The sequence below is a fragment of the Chrysemys picta genome, chromosome 2 (assembly GCF_011386835.1).
Source record: "Chrysemys picta bellii isolate R12L10 chromosome 2, ASM1138683v2, whole genome shotgun sequence".
Taxonomy (NCBI): domain Eukaryota; kingdom Metazoa; phylum Chordata; order Testudines; family Emydidae; genus Chrysemys; species Chrysemys picta.
The window spans coordinates 23,495,821-23,513,237 of NC_088792.1; the positions used below are offsets into that span (position 1 = coordinate 23,495,821).

At 41.4% G+C, this 17,417-nt stretch overlaps 1 protein-coding gene across 5 annotated transcripts in view; it reads right to left on the minus strand.

Moving 5' to 3' along the window:
• ESYT2 (extended synaptotagmin 2) overlaps positions 1–17,417 on the minus strand; it is a 141,225-nt gene that overhangs the window by 15,144 nt on the left and 108,664 nt on the right. For 2 of the 5 annotated variants that reach the window (XM_005308107.5, XM_065582772.1), the window contains exon 14: positions 5,097–5,171. In XM_005308107.5, the coding sequence (XP_005308164.1) occupies positions 5,097–5,171 (75 nt within the window). Of the gene's footprint in view, positions 1–5,096; positions 5,172–8,995; positions 9,059–13,313; positions 13,416–17,417 lie in introns of all 5 variants that reach the window. The other 3 variants (XM_008162968.4, XM_005308106.5, XM_008162969.4) reach the window with 3 other exon arrangements.

Genomic DNA, 17,417 nt, shown 5'->3' on the forward strand with positions numbered 1-17,417 from the left:
CTCTGTTTATACAACAATCATGTTCCGAACTTGATCTATCTATAAAGTTGGCAAATGGGGTTAGCTCAAAGCACATATAGTTCAGTATATGTGCATATAGTCTATTTAATAAAACTTATTCTTAGGGCTGCTGTTTTTTGGGGTTTATTACATTTTTTTAAATTATTTTTTGTTTTAGGTAGGTATCCAAAAATCGGGGTGGAGGGTGTTGAGGCTTGTATATACTTTGTATATGCTGTATTGAGTTATGTAAAAACTTATGTATAATTATGTATATTATGTATAAACATTACTCATTAGAGTAGTATATACTGTAATGACTAATCTCTTTATAGTGTTCCTAGTGCACTTTAACGTTGTACTGTTTCAAACAGCATTAAAGTGCACTAGGGAACCTTTAGTGTGCATCAGCAGGGTCTACAAAGACCAATTAATGAGCAACACATTAGTGCATTTTAGAAATCACACCCCTGAAGTTTGCATTACTGTTCAGTGTAGAAAAGCCCTTATATACAATTAACATTTCTTGTGTTTTTTGAATGAATGTTGATTTTTATTTATTTATTACTTGGGATGTTTTATCCATATATATCAGTTAAAACCTAAAATCAGAAGCCCTACTTCTTTTGTAAGTTACATGGACCGACAGTTCAATGCACTATATTGTGCAAAGTGTAATTCCAGTTGATGAAACTGGTGGTGGTCTGTGAACAAAGTAACTTCACCATAAGGTTCCAACTTATCTTCAAACTGGTGATTGTTCTTTCCCAGTCTTCCTCAGTGTCAGTGGGTGCACCAAGACTGGATGACACAACAAAACTGAATTTCACTACTTCCAGTGATTAGTGAAAACTGCCACATCATTTCCAGAAAGCAGCATTTTTTGGAAAGACTGACATTAAAAAGGGCTGTTATGTGGAGTTCAGGTTAACAATTTACCCCGATATATTTGTTAATATTCTCTTCCAGTTCTCAAATCAATATCTATATGAAAGTTGCATGTACAACATGCTATTGGTCTTCTGATAAAATTTTCAATAAGATATGTGAACATAGATATAAAAAGGCAACCACCACTGGTAATGTGATCTCCAGTTTGGCCCATTGCATCTTTTGCTTAAAAATAGTCAGTTCCTTGTATTTATCTCACTGCTGTGTTGCTAATATTTGTCATTAATTTATTTGTTTTTATTTAAAAAAATTTTAGTGCTTGATCAATATTTGCGGAGATTAAAGTCCTATTTATCTACAGGTCTTTGCAATGCAAGCTTCTATACTTAGTTCTACCAATGTGCTCTAAGCCCAACCTAGAGAGAACACGGTTAGTGAGAAGAGAAGGTTACTCACCCTGTGCGGTAACTGAAGTTCTTTGAGATGTGTGACTCTGTGTGTGCTCCAGTTCAGGTGTTGGTGCGTCCCTGCGCCATTGATTGGAGAATTTCAACAGCAGTGCCCTTCTGGGTAGCACATGTGCCATCCCCGTCTTGCGGCATTGTTGACACCTCATCCGGCATGCACAACCTGACCCCTCACAGTTCATTCTCTATCAGAGAGTCTATAAATTGAACTCTGAAGTAGAGGGGAGGAGGGTGGGTAGTGGAGCACCCACAGGGACACACATCTCCAAGAACCTCAGTTACTGCACAGGGTGAGTAACCTATGGGTGCTCCACTTCAGAGGACTGTAGAGCAGTGCCTCACATTGAATAGAAGAGGCTTCAGAGTTGTTGTCTGAATGACTGAAGAGAGCACTGTTAGACCTAGAAGTGCATCTGAGCCTGCGCTCTGCGTGATTGTGTAGTGTTTTATGAACGTATGTTCAGAAGCCCAGGTGGCAGATCTACATACATCTATGAGTGGTACATAGTTCAAAAAGGCTACTGAGGTTGCTATAGATCTGGTAGAATGAGTTCTGATCCTCAATAGGAGTCGTAAGTTGTTTTGCTGGTAACAGAGATGAATGCACCCGGAGATCCATTTTGATAGCCTTTGTGGCAGATCCTTTATAACATTCCATGGTGGAAAGGAAAAGCCTTGGAGATTTTCTGAAAGGCTTCGTTCTGTCAAGGTAGAACGCTATGCGCGTCTGACGTCTAGAATACGTAGTAGAGCATCTTCTGCCCTCTCGTGAGGTTTGGGAAAGAAAGCCGGGAGATGGATTGGCTGGTTTATGTGGAAGGAGGATGATATTTTGGATGTGGTCTCAGGGTGGCCACGTCCTTATTGAATATGGTATATGGCGGACATGCCACGAAAGCCCCTAACTCACTGACATGACAGACCGATGTAATAGCGACTAAGAATGCTATGTTCATTAATAGGTATGACAGCGAACACGTTGGTAAGGGTTCAAATGGAGACCCGGTGAGGCACCATAATATCAGATTCAAGTTCCAAGGTGGCGTGGGTGCACATACTTCAGGGTAAACATTCTGAATGCCCATAAGGAAGCATTTGGTAATTGGATGCGCAAATAGTGAAGCCTTGTCGATCTCACGATGCTGCAAGATGTACTTTGAGCGAGCTAATAGATAACCCTGAGTTTTTTAGCTCTACGATATAGTCCAAAATCAAGGGGAGAGATGTGGAAATTGCGGGAACATGTGGAGAATCTCTTCCACTTCTGAAGGTAAGTATTGCATGTGGTTGTCCTCCTACTGTTTAGTAACACGTGGTTAACCTATTCTGAGCAGGCTAATTCATCATGATCGAACCACGTAGGAGCCTTGCCTTCAGCTGAAGTCTCTCCAGGTTTTGGTGGTGAACCTGTCCAGTGTTCTGTGAGAGGAGGTCCGTCTAGAGTGGTAGAGTGCATGATGCACATACTGCCATCTGCAGCAGGTAAGAGTACCAAGTCTGTCTTGGTCACGTTGGGGCTATCAGTATGACCTTCACTTTGTTGGTATGTATTTTGTGCATCAGCAGCACCCTCAATAGAAGTCATATTAGTGGAAATATGTAAAGAAGTGGTGCTTCCCATTTGAGGAGGAAGACATCCCCTAGTGATCAGGGTCCCAGGCAGGTTCTCGAGCAGAACTGTGGGCATTTGAAATTTTATGATGTCACAAAGAAGTTGATGGATGGGTGGCCCCAAAGTTGAAATATGTTTTGGAGGACTACTTTGTTCAGTTCCCATTCATGATCGCGCGAGAATTCTCTGCTCAATATGTCCGTTGCAGTGTTCTGACAGCCTGGAAGGTAGGAGGCTGAGATGCTGATATTGTGTTGAATGCACCAATTCCTCAGTTTCATGGCCTCGTTTCATAGGTACTGGGGGGCCTGCTGCAATGCTTTCTATAGGTGGCCCAGAGGTTCCAGGCCACTGCACGGGGAATGGCATGGTTGGGCCATCCATGGGTGCCCATACCATGGCTGTATGTCCTGTCTATATTGAGGCCTCGCTCTTAGAGGTCCAGAGGTTGGCGTTTATCAGTTGTGAGGAATGTTGTGAAGAAAAAAAACACCCTCTTCCTCATTATCTTTCTCCTCACTGGAGAATGGAGGTGCTATTGGTGATATAGGCTATTCTGGTACCGTGCACACCAGAGAGCCGTTGGTGCCAAAAAGTGATGATGCTGGCATGGACGATACTAATATGTCCTTATGATGGAGAAGGTGACACAGTACTGATGGTTTCGGAGCCAAAGTGATTGATGTCGATGGATCCAGCGGTGCAGTCGACGGTGCTGATGGTTTTGGCAGCAATTTGGTCGGTGCCGATGGCATCACTATTGAAGAGTTGGTCGGTGCCGATGAAGCCGATGGGGCAGGCAATGTGTTGGCATAGCCTGTGTTGGCAGTTTCATCTCCTTAAGCAGTGTTGCTGGTGCCACTATTGAGGCGGTAGGCTTACTCCGGCCTCTCGTCTCTGCCTGGATGCTGGGAATTGGCAGAGGCCACAGTGCAGGTGGTGCTGGAGGATCCCGGTGCCCCATAGGTACTTAGCTGCAGTGCGTTCAGTACCGAGGAGAGCGATCTGGCTGGAGACCGCTTTGTTTTTGACCGGCTCTCTCTGAGGAGAAGTTGCTGCTTGTTTCCTCGTTGATTTTTTAGAGGAATGAGTCTTCCTCTGAGCAGAAGGTGAGATCTCCAGGGATCTTTGTGTAGAGGGGGTCTGCTGCTTAGAGTCGGATGCCAGGCACAAAGATGACTCCATAAAGATGATTTTGAGGCGCATATCCCTGTCCCTCCTAGCTTGAGCCTTCAGGTTGCTATAGTGAGTGCATTTCTGAGGAACGTGCGACTCACCCAAGTAGCTGAAGCAGCATAAGTGTCGGTTTGACGTGGGCATGGCATCCGGCATGACAGACAGTGCGTAAATCCTGGTAAACCAGGCATAACTGAAAAAGTAACAGTTCGTTCCAGGTATAGACACTAAAACGGTCTATGAAAAAGAATTTTTTTTTTTTAAACTAAAGCAGAAGAAAGGAAAGGAGGTAAGTAACTGACTATTAACTATTTTAACACTAAAACAAGCTAATGTTGTGACACTTCTGGGAGCTCCATCTCTGGCCGAGGAAGGAAGGAACTGAGGAGCTCAGGTCATGTGTGCTTGTTGAGGCGCCATGAGACGGGAACAGTGCATACGTGACCCAGATGGCACTGCTGCTGAAATTCTCCAAACAGCAGCACAGGGATGCACCAACACCTGAACTGGAGCATCCACAGGGACATCACTTGAAAAAGAACAGGTAGTTCTGATGATTGTTATTTATTTATATTACCATAGCGCTGAGGAGCCCTAGTCATGGACAAGGACTCCACTGGATTAGGTACTGTACAAACACAGACCAAAAAGGCAATCTCTGCCCCAAAGAGTTTATAGCCTATGTTCATGTTCATTCACTCTCTGGCCTCTCTGCTGAGAATGCCAGTAAGGATGCTAATTAGTGCCAATTGTGGGGGTGGTTTTTGGTTAGTTGGATAACTGGACATTGGACTGAGTTCACCAGCTCATTTCAGACAGATAAGACTTTAAATTGACTTTTGGTTACAACTTGCACTAGGGGCTAAAGGCTTGGTAGTCCACTGCCAAGCACATATAGTTAAGGACCCAAATGTCTCTGAAAGAGCTCAGTGTTGAGAACAGTAGCTTACCTTACTTTCCTGTGCCTTGTGTCCAACTGACAATAAGACAAGAGGGTTGGGGTTGCTGTTTATCTTCTTTCCTGACTGATAAAGAGGAGAAAGCATACATTTCATCTTTAGAATATGCTATTACATTTCCCTCTACTTCAATTTCACTCCAGTATTTAATACCCCTCAGCCTTTGAACCCACTCTGTTTTTTAAATATCAAAATTGTATTCATTCTACTATATGCATTTTTACTATCCTCAGTATTTAACAGAAAGCATGATCTGCACACATTTACATGGTTGGTGGCTTCTTAGCAGCTTAACATAGAGCAATGATACAGACTCACCCATCCATAGTAGACTAGTTTAAGAACAGTGCTACAAGCAAGTTGGAGTTTCAGAGTCCTTCCAACTGTTGTTCTCTTGCTACCCTTTGAATGAAACTGTTTGGAAAAGTGCAACCTCCCAACCTTGTAATGAGTATTAGAACTCAAAGAGTGTCATCAGAACAGTAAAATGAATGTTGCGGTTAGCATGCCGATGAAAGATATGGAGAAAGTGCCAACTCAGGAAGCTTACTTTATGTACAATACTATAGTATAATTAAACTGGATTTAATACCAGGTCATCAACATTTCTCCTTTTTGGATGGGAAGAATGAAGATGCACTGTAATGTACCTGATTGGTAAACTACAGAAATACCTAATACTCTTTATTAGAGAATCAACCAACTCCCATATCTGAGCCTAGCTCACAGCTGCATAGCATTAGATCAAACTGTAAAAATAAACATTAATTTAGAATCAAACTATATAAAATAGAAATATTTCTACCAGGTATTTCCATAACACATTTTAGATTGGCCTATCAAATAAAAATTTAAGCCAGAGAGAAAAGTTAGACATAAACATTAATCATCTCAAGAAGTTGTTAACGCAATTTAAGAAAACAATATACAAGGTCAATTTATTTTAGATTTTACCCAAAAAAGATTAATGAGATTAGACATAAATTAAACAGAAAAGTTAGTTGAGCCCTACTTAAAACATGTAAGGTCACAAGAATGTACTTTATGATTGAATCACTACTCTTGTTTTGAACTTCTTAAGTATTAAGAATCAGTTCATGTCTCGTATTAATCTTCTACATCTAATATTTCCAATAATATGAAATGATTCTTATCAGATACATTTTGCTTATTGTCAGAATTTTCTTTAAAGCACAATGTTAAAGGAACAGAGGGGTAGCCGTGTTAGTCTGAATCTGTAAAAAGCAACAGAGGGTCCTGTGGCACCTTTAAGACTAACAGAAGTATTGGAGCATAAGCTTTCATGGGTGAATGCCCACTTGATCAGACAAGAGGAATATTCCTCTCGTGGACAAATGCTCAATTTCTGTTTTTAAACTTTAAATATTTAGTCCCACCCAAAATAGCTGTAAGTGTTCAGGGAATACAATGAAAATAAGATTAAAATCCATCAACATAGTTAAAGAATGCTATCTGCAGACTTAAATAAGGAAGATTTATTTTGAATTTTTTTTGTTTCACAAAATGTTGCCTAAAAATGTCTTTTCTTTGTATAAAGATGTAAATAACAATAGAGGCATTAGCAAAAATTCCTATAACTAATACTGACTACACAGTAGCTTTATGTAATCATTTTAGTCCTAATGAAATAAATGATATCGTGCGCATCCACCCACCCACCCGCCTCCATAATATATGCCTTTGGCAGGTTGAATTTACTGTTCACTGGACATGTCAGCATCTAAACTTGCAATTTCCACCTTATATTCATGCTGTTCTCAAGTTATTCTCTAAATTTAATCTCTGGATTTTACATGCAATATGTCTGGGCATAATATAATCTGTGTGTGTTTATGTATTTATTGAGGGTAGGGACAGGATACAGAGGGACCTAGACAAATTAGAGGATTAGGCCAAAAGAAACCTGATGAGGTTCAACAAGGACAAGTGCGGAGTCCTGCACTTAGGACAGAAGAATCCCATGCACTGCTACAGATAGGGACCGAATGGCTAGGCAGCAGTTCTGCAGAAAAGGACCTAGGGGTTACAGTGGATGAGAAGCTGGATATGAGTCAACCGTGTGCCCTTGTTGCCAAGAAGGTTAATGGCATTTTGGGCTGTATAAGTAGGGGCATTGCCAGCAGATCGAGGGATGTGATCATTCCACTCTGTTCAACATTGGTGAGGCCTCATCTGGAGTACTGTGTCCAGTTTTGGGCCCCACACTACAAGAAGGATGTGGAAAAATTGGAAAGAGTCCAGCGGAGGGCAACAAAAATGATTAGGGGGCTGGAGCACATGACTTATGAGGAGAGGCTGAGGGAACTGGGATTGTTTAGTCTGCAGAAGAGAATGAGGGGGGATTTGATAGCTGCTTTCAACTACCTGAAAGAGGGTTCCAAAGAGGATGGATTTAGACTGTTCTCAGTGGTACCAGATGACAGAACAAGGAGTAATGGTCTCAAGTTGCAGTGGGGGAGGTTTAGGTTGGATAGTAGGAAAAACTTTTTCATTAGGAGGGTAGTGAAACACTGGAATGGGTTATTTAGGGAGGTGGTGGAATCACCTTCCTTAGAGATTTTTAAGGTCAGGCTTAACAAAGCCCTGGCTGGGATGATTTAGTTGGGAATTGGTCCTGCTTTGAGCAGGGGGTTGGACTAGATAACCTCCTGAGGTTCCTTCCAACCCTGATATTTTATGATTCTATGATCCAAAGAATTTTTATAAAAATCAAATCAAGGAAAAGAACATTCTAAATGCATTATTTTTTAAACTTTCATGTGGTTTGAGCATTGGCCTGCTAAACCCAGGGTTGTGAGTTCAATCCTTGAGGGGGCCACTTAGGGATCTGGGGCAAAATCAGTACTTGGTCCTGCTAGTGAAGGCAGAGGGCTGGACTCAATGACCTTTTGGGGTCCCTTCCAGTTCTATGAGATAAGTATCTCTCTCTCTCTCTCTATATATATATATATATATAGAGAGAGAGAGATATACACACATTCAGAATATATTTAAAGTGTATTGATTCAATATTAATTCAAAATTGACATTCAACTCCTCAATAGAGAAAATTAGTATTTAAAGTTTTCTATTTCTTAGATCAGTCACTAAAGCAGAGATTCTTAAAGATTTCAGAAATTGACAAAAGAGAGACTACTTTTCATATCATGGTGTCAATGAACATAGTTTTTATGAACCTGTATATGTAAGTCTTATAATGAGGTGGAGCTCAGTTCTGATACATCTCCTTAAGGCTTTGATTCTCCAGTGAGAATACTCATATGCTTAGAGTGAAGCAAGTACTTTGTTGGGTTGGGACGAGAGTGCTCAACATCTTGCAGGACTGAGCCCTGGATGGAAACTGACAGCTTCTAGGAAAAACATCCAACTGAAAATGTATCTTAGAAACCCAACAGGACTAAAATATTGTGTTTATTACCTATTTCTGAATGAGTAACCAAGTCTTATTTGACATGTGGGGGGTGTCAGCTCTGTTAATGAAGTATTACACCTCTACCTCGATATAATGCTGTCCTTGGGATCCACCGGAGTGCGCAACCCCGCCCCCCCGGAGCACTGCTTACCATGTTATATCCAAATTCGTGTTATATCGGGTCGCGTTATATTGGGGTAGAGGTATACTTTAAATCAGAATTCTAAAGCCGACTATGCATCACTTAGTTGATTTAGAGCCTAAATTCTCACAGACCAAAATACTCTGTTTGTCTTGACCATGTCATTTACTTCTTGGTGCTAGGAATTAAATATTCTGGCACTAACTGCATTGCTGACAATAGAAATCCATCCACTGTTGGCAGAGACATGTTGCAGACATTTGTGTGTTTTCAATTAACTTTGTGACCTTAAATGGAAAACTGTATTAGTTTTACCTTTAGGGCTTTCTGAACAGCAGCCTTCTTCAAGCCATCAGGGTTAAAGTTTAATGGATTATTCTTTTAAGTCAGAAGAAAACATATGAAGGGTTAATAAGTCATGCAATGAAGCGATTCCACTAGGTTAATTAATTAATGACATGACACAAACAAACAAAAAATCACCCCAAAACAATGCAGCAACAATAACCAAGCAGAAATTACTTCAAAATAGCCCAATAAAGTCTTTTGTTCTTCTCTCCTCTTCTACTACAAGTATTCTGCTTTTAAAATACACTCATTTTCTTTCTATCCTTTTATATTCTCCTGTATCATTTCTGTTGATATACAAAAAGGCACCAAGGTTTACTAAAAGGATTATGTGGGGCACTGCTTTTCCCAAAAGCCCTTTTATACATTGCTCTTTCCTATTATGGGAAAGTATGTTTTCTGAAATACCACAACACAGAAGCTGACACGAAGAAAGATAAATCAAATGGGGATGCGAGAGAACGTACTTTTATGGGAAAATAAATATATCATTATTCCAGATATTAGTAAGGCTTAGTCCATTGTAAACGTAAACATTTTCATCTTCTTTTCTTGGTCTTCTTTTTCTTTTCCAATAGACCAATGCAAATACCTTGCATGCTACTAGGAATGCAACATATTTTACTAGTTTGAACTGAGGATGTGCAAATCTATCAGCAATAGAAATCTGAGCAGATTTAAGAAATGACAATTCAGCTCTCTGACCATTTTCCACTAACTAAACAAGGTTTCTCATTTTACTTCATTAATAGTCATATTATCCTTGAAGTGATGCATGGAAACTGTAAAACATTAAGGGAAATTTGCATTGCCACCAACTCAGGAGGGGGTAATTTTAGGAATTAAGTAAAGGATTTTTAAATAAAGGAAACAAAAGCTTTCCAGGATTTTGTATCATCCTATTGATTTTCACGCACAATTTCCCACTGATTGCAATGGGGAGTTCTGCTTAAAAAGCTGTGGCATGTGGCAGCCCAGGAATTAGCACTAGCAGCTCTTCAAACATGTCACACTTAAGACAGGAAGCAATGCTACCAGTATTTTGCCAAGAGAAAATCTTTCTAAAATTCAAATGCACTGTTGACTAAAATTAAGTGTCAGTTCTTTCTGAAAAGAAGAAAAACAAATTCTTTAATATTCTTGTTGTGACGTCATTAGCCATATCCTGGCTTAGGAGAGCATGTACTATAGTATTCCTGGCATTCAGTTTAGAAGTTTGTGTTTCAGTATGAATAGATTTCAGAGTGGTAGCTGTGTTAGTCTGTATCAGCAAAAAGAACGAGGAGTATTTGTGGCACCTTAGAGACTAACAAATTTATTTGAGCATGCAGTGGAAAATACGGTAGGAAGATATATATACACAGAGAACATGAAAAAATGGGTGTTGCCATACCAACTCTAATGAGCCTAATTGATTAAGGTGGGCTAGTATCAGCAGGAGAAAAAAAAACTTTTGTAGTGATAATGAGGCTGGCCCATTTCAAACAGTTGACAAGAAGATGTGAGTAACCATAGGGGGAAATCCACCCATTCCAAATCGCTGCAACTTGCCTACTATCAGACCCTCGCTGTGCAGTCTCCCTCACCCTAGCTGGAGGTCAACTAATGCCTTGAACCATGACGACTAATTACTCCCGTGTCTAATAAATCCTTCCTGTGGTCTCAAGTGGGGTTCCAGAAACTTCTGAAGCTCTGAGAGCATCCTTTGGTGATCTATAGAAGATAGTAGGGTTACCATACGTCCGGATTTTCCCAGACATGCCCGGCTTTTTGGGCCTCAAATCCCCGTCCGGGAGGAAATCCCAAAAAGCCGGACATGTCTGGGAAAATAGGGAGGGAGGGCCCAGCGGTGCGGGGCCAGGGGTGCGGGGCCGGGCCCGGCGGTGCTCGGCTGGGGCCGGGGCCAGGCCAGGGCTGGGGCCGGCGGTGCTCGGCCGGGGGTGCGGGGCCGGACCGGGGCTGGCGGTGCTCGGCCAGGGGCCAGGCCTGGGGGTGCTCGGCCAGGGGCTGGCGCCCCAGGGCCCGAGCCGAGCCGGTCGGGAGACGCCGGGGCCAGAGCCTCTTGGCCCAGGCCCGGCCCCACTTACCTGCTGCCTCCCTGTTTCAGGCTTCCCGCGAACATTTGATTCGTGGGAAGCAGGGGAGGGGGAAGAGCAGGGGGCAGAGCATTCAGGGGAGGGGGCAGAGTTGGGGCGGGGACTTTGGGGAAGGGGCGGGGGCGGGGCCCCGTGGAGTGTCCTCCTTTTTTAAAATGAAAATATGGTAACCCTAGAAGATAGTGACCTTGCAACAGTTGTATTAAACTCGGTGCGACTGGTACATGATCTGTACAAAGTAAAAATCTAAAGGCAGACATATTTGCAACCCAGTTCTCTGAGCTAAGAAGGACAGTGCATATCAATACTAATGATGGGTACTTTTGAAAATTTTACCCACTAAGTTACTTATAAGCGGAGTCACATTTTCGTAAGTGTCTTGGGCACCTAAGGCACTTTTGAAAAGGGATTTAGGGTCGTTAGTCACCTAGCTCCTTTTGTAGATTTTATCCAGTGACTAAAAGGGAGATATACGTGGAAGAGATGACCTATGTGAAGTCGCACACTAAAATCTAAAAAGAAGCAATAAAAATAGAAGCTTTTGACCAAAATTTAGCATTAATATTTCCTTTACATCTTTTTTTAAGGTTGTAGAATAATTTTTATTGAAGAAAACACCAATTACCTTGAAATTTTAGTACCAAGAAAATATACTATAGTATGTTTTTATGCTTAGGACACCTACACACCATGCCTTTTTATTTATAAATTTAGATATTTAATTGTATTTTAAATTTTATTAGATGAAGTGTAAATATTTACATATGGTTCATATGATTTGGTATTTGAACCTTAAACAGAAGGATATTAATTGAAAGGACCAGGCAAACAGCTCTTTTGGTCCATCACCATTGTGTTTGGCTTAGATCAAATAAGAGACCACCAGCAACACTTTAATCTGCACAACCTCATAGGCTTATTCAGCTCTCTCTGGCTCAGGAACTCTGAACCTGAACACACACATGGCTTCCAATCTCTGGTTGTTTATAGCAGTGCGTGTATTTAAAGTGTGTGTGTAGTGTAGCTACAGCCGTGTCCATCCCAGAATATTAGAGAGACAAAGTGGGTGAGTAATATCTTTTATTGGACCAACTTCTTTTGGTCTTCTTCAAAAGAAGTTGGCCCATTAAAAGATATTACCTCACCCACCTTGTCTGTTTAAAGATTGTTAGTCAAAATACAAGACTATTCAAATTCAAAGGCAGCCATCAGTTTTCAGTGAACCCTAAAGCGTTCAATGCAAGCACAAAGTACTTCAGTCTATACTACCACTTATGTCAGTATAAGTTATGTTGCTCAGGGGTGTGACTAAGCCACCCCTCTGAGGGACATAAATTACACTAACCTAAGCGTTGGTGTGGACAGCTCTATGTCAATGGGAGAGCTTCTCCTGCCGACATAGCTGCCGCCGTTTGTTGAGGGTGGATTAATTAAGTCAATGGGAGAGCTTTCTCCCGTTGATTTAGAGTGGCTCCACTAGAGAGCTTACAGTGGCACAGCTGCATCGGTGCAGTTGTGCTACTGTAAGCTCTCCAGTGTAGCCATAGCCTTAGTAAGTGATGGTCTCCACTAAATCGGGCCATTGCTGGCTAACAAAGACTATTTGAAATAGAGAAAAGGAATTGGAATTGGCATAACAAGGAACATAATGGTGTGAAATAGAATTTACAAGGGACTTTGGAATTTGGGGAGCACAAAGAGCTACAAAGAACTTTTTATTGAAACCTGAACCAGGTGAGGGAAGATTGCAAGTTCTCATAAATACTGCTACATCTCATTGTAAGAGTGTGACAAAGGAGGTTGGTTGTAATGATTTATTATAGTTTCATTTCTCTGGTACTAAAAGTCAACATTTCATCCACAGTATGCTGATACAGTATGTATTTTATTACTCCATGAATCTAACAATCTAAATAAAAGCTCTTACTATTTAATAACCTACACAGCTTGAGTTTCTTATCATAGAACATAATTTACTTACCAAATATGTTGTAATAATAAATGAAATTTTAAAACTCTAAAATGCAATAAAAAGGTAACACAAAAACAAATGCACACTGGTTGAAACCATGCAGCAAAACAAATGGCATGCTCTGTCATTCCACTATAGAGTCAGTGGCTTTAGTAGAACTAATCCACACTCTGGCAAGTAAATAAAATAAACATACATATAACACCAGAGAACTCACAAATAGTGCTCTATAGAGTGAGGTAGTGTTTTCACAAAAGACTAGTCCCGATGCTCTCCTCTCTTTTAAGTAGCCACACCCAAAGTTTCCCTCGTAGATACTCTTAGGAAGATGGAAATGGAAGGAGAAAGAGAGTGATGGGATTGTGGCAGAATGAATGCACAAGCAGCTTTACTATATAGGAAAGTTAAGGAAAACAGTCAAAAGATTCCAGAATAACTGCAAGATGTAACATATAAGTAAATGTTTCCCCATCATATAACTTTTCATCAAGTAATCCCACTTCTTTAGCACTGGGTATTTCAATTATATAAGTACATTGTACTTGTATAGCACAGTAACCATGAGAGGATCCCTCAGTGATCTTCAAACATTCTCCTGGTTTTCCCTGGATATTCCACATTTATGTTTTAACATGACAAGTACTACTACTCTTCTATGCCATTTCCAGTGTAAGATAGAACACATCTAACATCAGTCTTTGTGGAGTCTGAAAAGTTTAAGATCCTTTTCCTCAAATGCAATGCTTTGTAATTCACAATGGGAAGGCAATACCATTAACAAGCCATCTTTGAATGCAAAAGTGACATTTCTTTATAGAGAGAATTATGGCTAGAGATTGAAAAAAATATTGTTAATCGAAAGCCTTCTGACTCACTGTTAAAACTAAATGCCTCTGACTGGGATTACCTACAAAAACAAAAACATGTGGGTCTGACACTAACGCCTTAGATCTGAAATGTACTACTGATCAAGGATGACATAAGTAAACTTTCCCTGTTCTGCATCACTAACAGCTGTCAGTGCTGAAGAGATTCAGTTTCCAACTAACAATTACACAAAATTATTCCATTGATAAATATGTGCACATTGAGAAGTGTCGGACGCCTTTCATGTTTGGGCTTGTAAATATTATTTCATACCAGAATTTGGGTGGACACATAGAAGACAATTTGCCACCTTTGGGCAATTCCAGAGTAGAAAGACACTCTTGTTCTTTCCCTCCTCCCCATATAAGAAATATTCCTGCTAGAACTTTCAAGATCTTTATTATAGCAGACTAATTTGGCATCTACAACAATCTTTTCAGTCTCTCTTTACATGGAGTCTTTCCATATCACTAATATTTTTTCACTCATCTGTGAATTCTCTCTACTTTTGTTGTATCGTTTTTGCGATAGGATATCCAGGACTGAAAATAGCAGGAGAGCATACCGTTGATTTATATAACCAGGGGCAGCATATACGGGCCTGTGGTGCCCGGGCTCCACCAATGTTTGGGGTCGGGTCTCTCCCCCGGCCCTGCCTGCTGCCCCCGCATGCCTCCCTTGAGTGTCCTCCAGCCCCCACTTGTTACCCCCACACGCCTCCCCCGGGCTCTGGAGCGTCCCTGCTTCAAGCCAGTGGCTGCCCTCTGCAGCTCCATGCTGAGCTCTGCTCTGCTGGCTCCCAGCATCAATTGCTGCCACTGGGTCCTAGTGCCCCCCATCCTCTAGTGCAGGGGTAGTCAACCTATAGCACGCGTGCCAAAGGCGGCACACGAGCTGATTTTCAGTGTCACTCACACTGCCTGGGTCCTGGCCACTGGTCCGGGGGACTCTGCATTTTAATTTAATTTTAAGTGAAGCTTCTTAAACATTTTGAAACCTTATTTACTTTACATACAACAATAGTTTAGTTATATATTATAGACATATAGAGACCTTCTAAAAATGTTAAAATGTATTACTGGCACGCAAAACCTTAAATTAGAGTGAATAAATGAAGACTTGGCACACCACTTCTGAAAGGTTGCTGACCCCTGCTCTAGTGCCAGGGCAGGCTGACCCTGACCCTGACCCTGCCCTTCCGCCTCGGACCCTTCTCTTTTCAGGCAGGACCCTCCACCCGCACAGGGCCCCCTGCCCACCCGCAGTCACAACTGCTGCCTCCACCCACAGTGAGGTTACAGTGAGGGGCAGCAGCAGGAGAGGAGGCGCATATGTGATGGCAGCCCCCTGCCTCGCACCACAGGGGAGGCGAGGGAACTTCCTAGACCTGAGCGGAGTCCTAGGAGCACATGCAGTGACAGTAGTGCGAGGGGAGTGTTGCTACCGGGGGGGGAAGAGGGAGCCCCTGCCCCGGAGTTTGCTGCTGCCGGCGGGGAAAGGGCTGGGGGGAGCCTGCCTGCCTGCACCCCAAACTCCTCATCTCCAACCCTGCCCCAAACCTCTCATCCCCAGCCAGACCCTAATCCCCCCGCACCCTAACCCTCTGCCCCAGCCCTGAGCCCCCTCCTGCATCGTGAACCCCCCATCCCTGGCCCCACCCCATAGCCCTCACCCCTGCACCCCAACCCTCTGCCTGAGCCCCTCCCACACCCCAAACCCCTCATCACCAGCCCCACCCCAAAGCCCTAGCATTTTTACATTATTTTAAAAAATATATATCGGCTTACTAGGCAGGTGTGGGGGGGCAGGACTTGGACCTGTTCTGGGCACCACCAAAAATTATACAAACTTGCCATCCCTGTATATAACAGCATTTTTAATATTTTCAGTTCTATTTTCTATTCCACTCAAATTTTGTTTGCTTTTTTGGCAACACTGCAGAACAAGCTGAGGTTATTGCTGAATTGTTGGATCTTTTTCCTGAGTGGATAGCAATCCTCAAACTGCAATGCAGAAATGTCAGTCACATGCTTTTGACAGGCAGTATATAGAGAGTATCAGCCAGGGCCTATTTTCCTCGTTAGTGGAGATTAAAGTTAACTAAAGAGAAGGCAGTCCTGTATGTACTTGAGATAAAAATTCACATTATTCTAGTACTGAGGAATCAGTGTTCCCTATCAGATTACGCCTTAAGGTTTTAACACAATATAAAGATGAATGCTACAAACTCCTACACAGTGAGCTAAAAATATTGTCCCAAAGAGCAGGCAAATCTCAAATTTATTCCTAGATGTAATTTTTTTTTTAAATATTCAAATTCTATTCAGACCTTTTAGAGGGAAATCAGACTAAATTAGATGAAGCTATTGGATGTTTACAGGAAGCAGGAATATGAAGAAGTCAGAGTCAGAGTTGAGGCAGAGTCCCCAACAAGTGCCTGGCTACTTGCTGGGGAAGCTGCACGATTATGGAGAAGCAGAGCTTTAAGGAAAAGGGAAAAAGAGAAGTAATCTGTTTTGTTGTGTTTTACAATATTTTCTATACATACACACACTCAAAACTTTGAGTAAAACTCAGTAGTTGAACAATTAAACATAACAGACAGGACGGTACAATTTCTCAAAAACAAAAATAGATGGTAGATAAATACTTTCCTAAGTGCTGGAGTATTATAAAATAAAATTAAACTATATAGACAGATTCCAGAGACTTCCCGTTGAGTAACAGGGGTAAATTCTATGCAGATTTATGCCCCATTCATTTCTACTGAAGTAACAAGGTAGCCTCAGTGTGCAAATCCACACATGAAGTTTCCCTTTATTGTCTGTACAAACTATCCACACAATTTCCAACCAATTGTTACTATATAAAAAATACAACCTATGCTAGAGTATTTATGAAATGACTTGTGAAATAGTGATGTTTGAGGAAGACAGGAATGGGGATGACTTATTCAGCATGTTTACAGTTACATTTGTCATCTTTCCGTTTAAGCCATATTTTAAGTGACGCTAATTTTAAAAAAATTATTAGTTGCATAATTCTTCACTTTTATAATATTTCCTTTTCTTGGTTTGAAAGCCTTATGGGGTTAATGTTTTAGTCAACATCATAGCTACAACCAGCTCAACTGCCCAATGGTATCCTTCACACTCCAACTTAAGATATCGTTCATTCTGTTCCTGTTATCGTTTACAAATATGAAAACCACTTCAGTAATCTGTGGCCAACTACAAGATAACCAGCCCTTCCTACTGTTGGGCACCTTTATATATATACAGGTTTAATTGAAACTAGTGCTCACAAATTTATTCTTCACTATGGAACAGCTCCTAAGCCCAAACATATATAAGTCTGTTGAACTCAAGGTAATGGGGGCTGTCCATTTGTCTTTTATAGGCTGGTCCATACTACTTTCTTTAGAAAATATTACATAATAAAATACGCAGTCTTG